The sequence below is a fragment of the Anas platyrhynchos genome, chromosome Z (assembly GCF_047663525.1).
Source record: "Anas platyrhynchos isolate ZD024472 breed Pekin duck chromosome Z, IASCAAS_PekinDuck_T2T, whole genome shotgun sequence".
Taxonomy (NCBI): Eukaryota; Metazoa; Chordata; class Aves; order Anseriformes; family Anatidae; genus Anas; species Anas platyrhynchos.
Window position 1 is genome coordinate 51,221,859 of NC_092621.1, and position 12,515 is coordinate 51,234,373.

At 36.7% G+C, this 12,515-nt stretch overlaps 1 protein-coding gene across 4 annotated transcripts in view; it reads right to left on the bottom strand.

Moving 5' to 3' along the window:
• MEGF10 (multiple EGF like domains 10) overlaps positions 1-12,515 on the bottom strand; it is a 104,859-nt gene that overhangs the window by 67,690 nt on the left and 24,654 nt on the right. For all 4 annotated transcript variants that reach the window (XM_072031127.1, XM_038170736.2, XM_038170738.2 and 1 more), the window contains 3 exons: positions 10,347-10,473; positions 7,195-7,296; positions 6,130-6,230 (listed from right to left, as the gene is read on the bottom strand). In XM_072031127.1, coding sequence (XP_071887228.1) covers positions 6,130-6,230; positions 7,195-7,296; positions 10,347-10,456 — 313 coding nt within the window. In that variant the 5' untranslated portion in view covers positions 10,457-10,473. The remainder of the gene's footprint in view (positions 1-6,129; positions 6,231-7,194; positions 7,297-10,346; positions 10,474-12,515) is intronic.

Below are 12,515 nucleotides of genomic sequence, written 5' to 3' on the forward strand. Positions count from 1 at the left end.
TAAAATGTAAATACTATTGTTTCCAAATAAACATAATAAAAATTGCTTAAAATTGTATGTATATACATATATATATATATACATGGCATACAAATTTCTTTCTCTGAGAAGGGTGACATGAAATTCTTTACTTTGAAGAAGTTAAAGATCAAGAATGTTTCAAAAATGTTCAAGATTTATAAAAAATAACTATCCAGTATTCCTTTATTTCTTTTTTAAGTTACTTAATGCCCCAAAATATATCTTATCAATAAGTATTTCCTTCTATATTCTAGATATACCTATTTTGTAACTAAAAGAAATTACTCTCCAGACACTAACTGGGCTAACTGATTCTTATTAACTGAATTGTAGTTAACATTCCTAAGAGACAGCATATATACCAAGATTATTTCACTGAACATTGGGACAAGAGAACCACAATTTACTACATGACCTAAAAAGTGTGCAAGGCTTTCAAGCTGAAAAGACCTGAAGTACATCTGGAACAGAGAGACTTTTCTTGTAGGCAAGATGTAAGAAAATACTTATGGGCAAAAACAGATGAAAAACTTAATGTGAAATCTCTTTGATAATGAGCAGTGTAAAGAAGCACCAATAATTCACTGACAGCAGTAAATTGCATAAGTCATATCTTATTCTTTTGCAAAGGAAAATCAATCAACATACGAAAAGCAATGAGAGCTGAAACTTGCATACTTGCTTTTTTATTTATTTTCCATTTTCTTCTGTTTCTTATTGTTTCTTTCAAAATCTTCCCTAAAATTTTGCCTTGTCCTACTTACATGTCTGTATTTCAGCAGGTCACATCTTTTTCATTTTCTTAAACACAGAAGGTAGATTTGCTTTTTCTGACTACAGAGTATCATCAGCCAACCTGAAATATCTACAAAACACCTGCTGCTGCGCACACATGCAGGAGGGGGCTGCCCAGTTCCCCAGACACAAGTGTATCTTCATCTCTGTTCCTAACACCAGGCACTGGTGTTTCTGCACCCAGCCAAATGATAATGCCCTGTTGAGAAAACTCAGCAATGTGAATTAACATGAAAAGACACGTATAACCTGTGCAGATCGTCGACACAACTAGTACAGCAAGCTGAAAGCAGCGTGAAGCCAGGGCTTCGCAAAAGTGCTCACAGACATGCTGCAGCACTATAGCTTCATACTAAGGGGGGTTAAGCCAGTCGTGCCAGAAGCATATCACGTGTAATGCAATCTTAGATCAAGTTGTCATTTTCACATGCTGATTACGTGGCTCATACTGATACCAATGAAGGGAGGGAGAGAGTGCTCCAACTCAGGAGAAGATTACAATTCAAATACCTACTTATATGCTGATGGGCTCCACCATACCACCTGCGGTGGAAATGCAGATTGCTCCTCCGCTGTGATGCCTACTTAAAGTATCACAGCTGAGAGGAGTAACTTCAGTGCCTCATGCCTCATGCCACTTCCACTTCTGAACTAGAGCATGTATGAAGAGTGGAATATGATAAGACTTGAAATTTCTGAATGGCATTTTATGAATCTGCTCTCTGTGATTAAGAAAGTGATATGAAGTTATTTAATGATAAATCACCATAGACAACATCTAGACAGCTGTACATTACATTATCTGATGTTAAAAGAAGATACAGAAGAATTTCCAGTAATCAAATGTGAAAAGGCTATTTTTATCTTTAATGGAAGTTCATGAATGCATTTTTATGATCATATTATCTGTCATTTATTTCCTTTGAAAAGCCAGGCGTAAATCAACTAACACAAACAAAAGCTTGAGACATTTTGTCTGTAATTATTTATGTATGTAAATGACCAGGAGAATCCACTATGGTTCCCAATTTAGACTTTCAGCTTTAAAACAAATGTGTCACAACATCAAATAAGCAGCTACCTGAAGACATACTTGATTTCATGAAATTTCATACCTGAAATCTCATTAAATAAATCTCATATTAAATATAATTCTGATCAACTGCACTGAGAATTCATATTAGAAGGAAAAAAGTGATACCTGAACAAGGTCTGTTTTGGGGTTGTAAGTAAATCTCCGTATTATTTCTTTCACATAAATCACTTCCAACAAAAGAAGTCATACCACATGCATGACTGCATGCTCTGGGTTTGTCATTTCTGCTAATACCACTGTATCCTGATTTGGATTCCTAGAGTCTTCAGAAAGAGTAATTTGAAGAGATATATCCCTTTTCAAGAAAAAAAATAAGCTTCTTTATCTGTTAAAGTCCTCAACATTTTGTGAATGAAAACTGAATGCATAAACCAAGTTAGATTGGAAATGTAAAAGAACTCTTCCACATATTGTACAAGATTTAACTTCGACTTCCTTGAAATTAATTAAAATATAGTCCCTCAGCATTTTCTGTGAAAAATGAAACACACATAACTTTTAAACTACATTATAAATGTGTTCTTTCAAATAAATTCTTCAATTCCATACTGTATGCTAGAACGTATCCTTTGGTTAAACCTTTTTTTTTTTTTCTTTTTTTTTTTTCTTTTTCTGTGTTTACCATCTGTTTTTTATTAAGGTGAGGGAAATTCAGTTACGTGGTAAAATAGCTTCATAATTCTACCTATATTCTGCCTATTCTCCATTTTCTTTCTCAAGGAAATTCAACAGGCTTAATCCTGCTATGTTGTCAGAAACTGTAAATTAATGTTCACGCTACCAATATGCCACAAGGATGAATCTACTTTATGTGCGTTAATCTACAGCAAAGCTACCAGAAGACGTCTTAAAGCCTGAATCCTTTTGCTTCAGAAACATGATAAAATTGAATGGATTTTGTAAACTTAATAAATAATAATAATAATACACTTTTACTAAAAAGGTCTCAGCATGTAGCCCAGACTAGCATCCATATTCCAAATTAAAATAAATAAATTAATTAATAAAAGAGAGCTGCAGTATTCACAATGCTTTACACTTCCTTAACTAAATAAAAGATGAGTCAGGATTATGCAATCCATGTAAATACCTCTACTTTAACAGACAGTGTCATGATATTTTTCTACTGATACTGCTAACAATATCTGATTCTGTTATATTCTGTTATAGTCTCTACCACTAGTGTTACTTGCCTGTTTCTTGGCTAAAAGGTGAAAGAGTTTGGATTTTTTTGAGCAATCATATGTGTATTTATATTGTTAATTTTTTACTTTGTAGCACCATATATAGGCTTATCAATGGCATTAGTAAAAGGTAATACTAAAACTCTGGATCTGGGTTTGAACAGTTTACATTACAACAGTAATTTGTCGTTTAGAGAAGAACAAACAAAATACAATTGAAGAACAAACAAAATACAAATTATTGTTTAAGTGATAAAAAGGACTGTTTGTATATTTTCCACATATGAGTTTACTTACTGAATCCAAAAACAAAACACAAATGTAATTTTAACTGAAAAGTGAAATCTTAACAGAAGTGTCACCTATTGAACCACCTGAAACTGAAAGATTTTAGGAACAGCTATGAAAGTTAGAGTCACAATTCCACATAAAACTTATATCCTAAGACAAATTCAAATTCATATGTTCAGATTGAACTTGGAAAAAATCAAAAACATATATGCAAACCACTTAAATTTCAGCCAATGCTTTTCTCTGGCTGTTGGTCATTCTTTTCTTTGTGAATACTACATTTAGAGACTTCAGCAATGTGAGGCACCCACATTCTTGCTATAACTCTATACAGTGACAAGTAATTCTCTTCCCACAATAGTGCAGTAGCACTACCATTAGAAAGTGCTACCACTAGGACAATAGGTACTGGTGAGTATTCATGCTGTAAATTCCTAATTAGTATTTTAAAAAGGAAGTCACAAGATTTAACTTCATCACTAAATGCACTGAAGTGTTGAGTCATACCAAAATCATCTGCCAGTAGAATTTTCTAATTGAGCTTTTTAAACTGAGAAGTCAAGCAAAGGAACAAACAAAACATCAAACGAAAAACATCACTGTCCTTGGGGGTGCTTAGGGAAAGGTTGGGTGTAGTGCTTAGGAACATGGTCTAGTGGGTGATATTGGTGGCAGGGGGATGGTTGGACCATATGATCTTGGAGGTCTTTTGACCTAATGATTCTATGATTCTATGATCATTTTCATTTATATAATAACCAAATATAGACAAAATTTGGTTCTTATAAGTCTAATAAATACGTTAAAAAAAAAAAAAAAGATAAAAAAATGCTGATCTGATCTTAGATTGATTCTCTATTAAAGTAGGGTGGTTTTTTTCGGTATCATTTTGACCTTGCTTTGTCTTGTGCAGAAAATACATTTTAAATAAAAGATCTTACTGCTTTATTTTCAAATTCCAGTGAGTGCCATAAAACAAAAAAAAAAGTAAACGAGGATTTCATGATGTTTTGACATTCACGGCGTACAATTTTCCAATATACAACTAAATCCAATCAGTCACTTCCAGTATGCACTTCACAAAACACAGAACTGTGCCTCTGAACAAATCTAGGCACTGTTTCACATTTATATTGAATAAATAATGTTAATGTATGTATTGATACTATTTTTTCAGACCCTGTTTACCAGGGACCAAAGATGCATCCACTGTCCTGAATTCTCCTAACCTGGTTAGCAAAATCCAGCAGCAATGGCAAATCTCTTGTTATCTGTTATCTTTTGCAGAGCGTTTTGCTGGAGCAGCTCCTCCAAACTTTGAACACTATGCTTCACCACTGTCTTTGAAGCAGTAAGGGAGGCGATAAACCTATGAAATTATCTCTGTGTCTCCCACTCTCAGATGAGAATAAGCACCAGGTAAAGAGTGCTGTAGATGGTTAGGCAGGAGGTGTGTGGTGACAGACACAAGGTGACAGGGCCCAAGGCCTGCCCTGCCCCAGGATGGCAGGAGCCCACCCGCAGGCTGCGCCGTGCAGGCCCTGGGGGCCAGGCCTGGGCTGGGGGGACATGAGGCTGATCTACACACACAAGCAGCTCACATGTCCAACAGGGCAGCATACACGCTGCGGCTCTCCCAGTACGTAGGGCTTGTCACATTTTTCCCTTGGCTGGGCTTGCCAAGCACAGGCCTGCTCAGCAACTCGGTGGCAAGCTGGGACCAATCCAGACGCTCCAGCCCCTCACTGGGCTGCTCTTAAAGACACCCACAAATGACATTACTGACAAAAGACTGGCTCTGATAAACCCAGTTTTTCAAGGAGATTAAAAGTTGAAGACAAATTCAGTGTCCTGACTTCTGGAAAATTTACAGCTACAGTCCATGCTGTGTACATGTGTATCCACAGAGGAAAATGATGTTAAATACTACTGAATTAATTTTATTTTTAGCTGTACACATTTACACATCTCTGAGGACACACTGCCCTTCACATGTGCTCACCTATTATAAGCTCCTCGCTGTCACTCTTGCCAGTGGAAGCCCCTAGCTGTCCAGTCTGCCCTACAGCTTTGAACAAGTTTCCAGCTGACCTGTGTTCAGCCACTCACATATACTCTCAAGCCTATGGATTAACACACCCTCTATTTTCATTCCTTCTTTCTGCTGTGATCTTGAATGAATATTAGTTTAAGAATCAGACCTTTCTAGGTTCTTCACAAGGCTTTACAAGAGGGAGAAAGAGATCCAAGCCAGGGTCACTGCCAGTCTGGACAGAGTTCTTCAAATTCTAGATTTAGAAAGCTTTGGAGACAGCAACATGTGCCCTACAACAGGGTGGTGCTGCTGCCTTCAAACAGTTGTTACAGACCTTCATACCTGCAAGAGTTGCTCAGGGATCAACCTGGGCCCATGCTGAGGCCTTGCATTTCCCTACTGGTTTTGTTGGTGTTTATTTTTTGTGTTGAAAAATGCTCTGACACTTGTGCTGTCTGAGATGTAATGTGCCATATAATCATTAGTGAGAATCACATCAAGGTTGGTTACTTAGACTTCTGAGATCCAATTATCCTGTCATTTCCATATGCGCAACACCAATTGACTTCAACAAGATCTGCATGCGCACCACTGATGAATAACTGAGCCCCCAGTAATGCAGCTCCCACAAATCATCCACAAAAGGGAGCCAAACCAGCCCTGAAATGAACGTATGGAATTTCAAAGCAAAAAGAAGCTAGACTTACGGACACACATTTCCCTGCTTTCATAAAATCCAGGGCAGCACTGGGATTTACGTCTGTACATCGTTTTTTCACCATGTCTGTAGGCAGTACGGTAACTGATTCTAAAGAAAAGAATGAATGGTTGATGCATATATTTCGTGGTTCAGAAACTAAATCATTTATATGCTTACATATTTTTTAAAATCTTCAGATAGCAGTAAAGATATCTCATAAATATCAGAGATATCAGAGATATCTCAGAGAAATCTCCAGAAAGAGACTTTTATTTATCTGTTGATGTATTTAATAGTCTTGTTGATTCCACAATAAACCTTATTTCCATGGTTGGACAGACAGCAGTAACGTTAAGGATTCTGGCTACTTAACCAAATCAGAAACTAGAGTATCATTGCCATTAGCATCCCCAGTGGAGACTAGAGTGTGGCAAAACAAATCCATTTCCCTGATCACTACTGGTGTCAGTTTCCAAGGAGAGACTACTTGGGGTGTATCCTTACAAGGGTGAGTCTGGTTTCTGGGGCAGAGACACAGTGTTGATTAAGACAAGAGAAGTGCTAGTTAATACACTTGAAGATACCTTGAATATCTCTAAGGAGATACCTGGACATGATCCTGGGCAACCTGCTCTAGGTGGCTCTGCTTGAGCATAGGGGTTGGACCAGATAACCTCCAGATGTGCCTTCCAACCTTCTTTTTACTTCCTTTTCAAGTTACACACATTTTCCCCAGAACATAAGGTTCAAAGCAGCAAAGTGTCTCATGAAGTTTTTGAACAAATGCACCTGGTAGGATCTGGAGAATTTCACTTCATGCACTGCATGCTTTTTTCTTAACCTGTTCTTTTTCTGTTAGCCCTCAGTAGGGTGATATACCCTGACATGCTAATGACAGATATGTGACTTTGCTTGGATCAGACATTTTTCAGTTGACTCAGACAATCAGTGCTACACAAATAAGTCACTATAAATGAAGTATCCTATATGCCATGCTTGATTTTAGCAGACACAAGGTCTCTACACGTATCTACAATATCAGCAGTTTGACAATTTTGCAATTATACATCACCTGTGTCGTGTGCACTTAAACCAGTTTAGGATGTCAGTACAGCTGGTGTAGTAAATTTGATCAAAAGGATGTGGATATGACTCTTGCACTGTGACTGAATAACTGTGGAAAAAGAGAGAGAGAGTGAACAGATTATTGAGCAAGTCCTTGACAATACAGTGATTTTATTAAGTCTTTAACAAAGTCCTAGTAAGTAGCGGTAGTTAGAACAGATAACAAGGCACATAACAAGAACAGATAACAAGGCACACCTTTTAGGCACATCCTGTAACTCCTGGATGTACACACAGTCATAGCACACTTAGCAATAGACAGCCATGGCTTTGACAAATACTTCTTTGCTTTCTAAGGTGAGGAGTCCGCTAAAAAGGTGCTCCATAAGCCCTCACAAAGTTGTTTAGTCAATTTCAGCCTAATGCTGTCTGTTACAAAGGATCTATTATAGTCTGCTATTGTTTTTAACAACTATCTAAATGCTACTAGTTCTTAATTTCCTCTTTAAAAAGGGAGGCATAAAATATGTATCAAAATTCATGAGGAAATGCTTAAAATAAAGATATAAAAAATAACAAAATATTAATATGCAACAAAACAGCAAGTGCAAGTTCAGGCTAAATATGAACCAGCTAACTTTATAAAATAGAACATAAGGAAGAAAAACGTATATGTAGAAAGCAATCATGTCTCTGTGTAATACATTTGATGAAATGGTACTACTAGACATTTAAAAAAAAGTAATTATGTCTAAATTCTAAAAGCAATTGTTGTCTCGAATGAGCAGCTAACTGAAGCAGCAAGGCAATGAGAAGTGTGGCACGTTTTCTCCTGCTTTACTAACATCACCCGAGAGCTGAAGAACTAGTTAAGAGACAAGATTATATTTATTCTTTTGTCATACAAAACAGAAAAATCTCACACGATTTTCTGAAAAAAATATATATATTTTTAAAAACTGTAGCTGTATCCATAATAAAACATCTTCATCGGTAGTGGAAAGGTCTGTCAATGTACTTACATATAAAGGTGGGTGTTAATACAGAAGTACACCCACATAATAATTACTGAAAACAGATAGGACAATTGTACCATCCAACAGTCTGTTGAGCAATCAGAAATTATAAAATACTTAAATGTGTACTTTTTCTTGTTTTCTGGCTAATTTTGAACAGAGATTTTTATTTACTTATTTATTTTATTTATTTATTTTTTGGTCAGAAGTACTATACTGAAGACCTATTACTTCTGCCCGTCAAATTATGAGTATAGTGAAAATCCAGAGCCTCCAGAGCTGTCAGTGGGGCCAGAGGAACACAGGCTGCTGCAGAAGGGAAAAATATTGAATCACCCTAGAAAACTCTTGCACAGACTGTTTGTGCTGGCAGTCCGACAGTCTGTGGTTGCGTAAGGGGGTTAGAAAATATGGGAACGTGTGGTCCGTTCCTGCTGTAGTGCTGGTTCCTGGGAATAGTCAAAACACTTGCTGAGTGCACAGCCCGTCTGGCTTTTACTCACACTGTCTTTGACCCCCTCAGCACCTACTACAGGGTAAAAGCCACAGTCTCCTCCTCCTAATGTCATCACCTACACTCAGAGAAAACGTGTCCAGATCTACTTACTCCTCGCTGCCCAGCACTTGCTCCCTGTTTTCCCTATGCCCATATAGAGGCAAGCATCCCTAATCTCTCCAGCTGTCAGAGCGAGCCCAACAAAACGTCTGCGCTTGTTTTTGGACACGATGCTCAGCCCATCCGCTCTTGCTGTGATCGCAGTTCATTTGTAAAGAATGTTTCATGACAGGGCGGGGTAGGTTTATTTAAAGGATATAGTGCTGCCAGTGACAGCAGCAGCAATGAACTGGGATCTGTCGGTTTTACTCATTCGTAGCTATGTTCCCCTGCTGCCTGCTCTGAGACACAGCACAGATCTTTCAGTTCGTTCAACAAACTGGAAACACGTGATGAGTGTATTTTCTCTTCTGTAGACTTTAATTACTTTGTTTTAAAATACATTATGCACTATATTTTATTTTTTTTTTCCATTTTGCTTTCACTATGCTGCTTCTTCCCTCAAAAAACACTTGCATAGATAAAAACAGTTAAGAAATGATACACAACATGGAGTAGTATCAGGCTTATTGTGTTTTTCCTAACCATGGGTATCTAGTCTTGTGCCTGAATATTGTAACCAGGTATTTAGTATGGTAATTACTTCATATACACAATTTCGTATATGCCGAATTGCATACCAAGAATCTGCTCCTACCTTTGCTGCACATAAGCTAAAATAAATGGCTGGGGGAAGTCCTTAAGTACATTTTTTGATATACAGACCATAAAAATTTAAATACAAGTTTCAACTTCCTCTACAAAGGTTTAGCCCAAACAATTGCAAATATATGTACAGTGGCTCAGCAGCAATTCCAGAAACTAAACATAAAAAACAATTTACCTCCAACGGAGGAAATACTTATGGTCTCAAATGAACAGTTAGACTGTCTCAGGGGTTAGCTGATCAGTCATGGGCTTAATTAAATAATAATAATGAGACATTCAGGCCTGGTTTCACTACTATAATCTTTGCTCAAGAAAACTACAACAAATGCTTGTGGTTCAACCTCTCCTACCCACTGTGAGCAATCCACTTGCAATTAACCTGAAATTGGGTGAACAATTGGACTAACTAAACTGATGAATTTATAGCTGCACGTTATAAATTTCTGAACCTCATCAAAAAAAAAAAAAAATCTTAATTTAGATTCCAGTAATGTTGAAAAAGAAAGAATCAGCATAATCAAATTTGGCCAAACTCCAATATGGCTAATTACATTTTGCATATGTAAAAGCTCCTTTTCACTTAAATTGAAAAAAGCTATTTTTAATTTCTTTCTTGTCCCTAGACAGTTCTGTAATATTACTGGTGCCACTGTTGTGTTTTTCCTAACCACTACTGCAAAGATGGCTGCACTTCAACCCACTGTGAAATAGTCTTTTAGTTATGCATGAACTTACCTTGCCCACGTGGTTATGCAAAATTTTATTCCCGGATCATTATTTAACTGAAAGCTATAAATCAATTAAAATGTAATAAGCAAAACAAACCAAAACTTTCACAATCAGAATTTGTGTCAAGTCTTACATAAAAGGAATCATTACCTTTCCCAGTGGCTACACACATTTGGATCTTCAAGGTTCAAAGATAAAGTTATCCCCACCCAATGGTACAGGAGTATGACAGGAAAGCCAAAAAAGGAGTTAAGAACCATCTTTTCAAAAAGGTGACCTGTAAGAAAAAAAAAAAAATATATATATATATATATATAAAATACATTAATTATTACATAAACAATAAAGGAGCCAAAACCATTGACTCATTTTATTAGGCTATGCATAAAATCAAAGGTTTAGTGATATATATGAATAGGTACTTCAAGAAACACATGAAGCATGCCTAGTAGCAGCAAATACATGCCCATTTTGGTAGAAGAAGACAAATAGAGTAATTAATGCAAGTAGCAGGGCAGCCAGCAAGTCCTACCGCATTGCAGGCAGCCAGGGTCAGTCTGTTTAGAGATGGCTCATACATACCAGGTAACAGAGCTGCAGTTTTAAAACAGATTGGCACTTGCTCAAGACCACAAGAGTAGAAACACCTTTGCTCAAGGTTTTGCTGATAACATGCCACCAGAAAGCCTGAAGACCACTTAACCAAAATGCTACACCATTAGCATTTTGGTTAAGTGCATAGCAGCACCAACTTCTTAAAAACCCCAGATAAAGCCCCACCTCAAGCAGCTTTAATCCACGTAGCACCATCTGTGAAAAGCTCACCCCCAAATCACACAGTGACTGCACATCCCTAGGGATGCCAGAGCACTGAGTATACTTGGGCCACCAAGGGGATGATGCTCGGGAAAGGCTGTACTTCAATACCGGGGCAGTGCCTCAAACCCAGGCGCCTCTCTGTGGGGAGACGCAGCAGCGTAATGCAGAGAGATGGATGTCAGAGGAGCAAAAAGCAGTGTTATACCGTTCCATGATGGGTGCGTGCGTGTCTGTGTGCTATTCTTTTACGCAAATGTATACGTGAAATTATATATATATATGCATGAATGCTCCTCAGTTCTTCAAGATGTTAAACATCATTATTAGTAGCTACAATGTCAGCTCAGGACTTGCTAAAAATGGCACAGTGCCTTTTACTAACTAATAATTCCCATGCAAGCAAATTAATCAGTCAGGGGAAGGGTTTAAATGACTTTGCTTTAAATTGTTAACAGACAGTCTCACATTTTATTCTCTAGCGTTACTGCTCTTTTAAGTTGAATTCCCAGTATAGTTTGCATAAATATCCCCTTCTATGCCAGTTGTACAATTCCCAAACAGAAAAAGCTTTCTGCTCATAAAAAAGTTACTATTATAACATAAAAATCTAAAAGATTATCCCAGTACTTTGACTGGGTCTATCTTAGTTTTCAAGCAAATGATTTCATTTGCATACCAAAACACTTTTAATCTAACCTACCATTAGTTCAAAATTGCCAGAATGAAAGCTGGCAGAAGGTAACCTGTAATGATTCAAACGTCCCTTTCTGGGAAACATTTGACCTCTTATCTTCATTTTCACACAAATTTTAATACTGGTTTCTGATATCACACCAAAAATTGAGATAATTGAGTGTAATCCATAGGATAATAAAAAAATAACTTCTAATTTTATCTTCTAAATATTTTTAACAAAAATAACATATTTTTAACAAAGTAAAATAACTAGGAAAAGAAATGTTTTACTTTAAATATTATGGAACAGAATAGAGTAAAACACACCAATAATTAAGACAAAAAAAAAAAAGTCCACTTATCCATGAAAATAAAGAGATGTAATAGTCTTACTTTACAAGAACTTCTTCAGAAGTCAACATAAAAAGTTCACCAAAAAAAATGAAAATATTATATTTAAGATATCTGAGGACACAGAGATGATCCCATTTTGCTAAATCCCTCTTGAAAAACCATGGCTGCTGAAGGACATTTCATGGTCTATAACTGTTTCTGTGCACAAACACCGCATAGCAGTGTCGTCAATGTGGAGCAGTTTAAGACGGAATAAAAGCAGCTATATTTTCAGTTAATAATTTCAACGAAGTGGTGATTTCCCTCATTAGAAATATGCACTTTGATTATGCAGACTATAAACTGTATTTTCTTTTTTTTTTCTTCTTCTCAACTTCAGTAACTTTCCTTTTGGATACATTTAACAAAATTTAAAATTAAAAAAATAATAATTTGCATGAACCCCCTAGTGTAAAACTTGATTGCATTCCC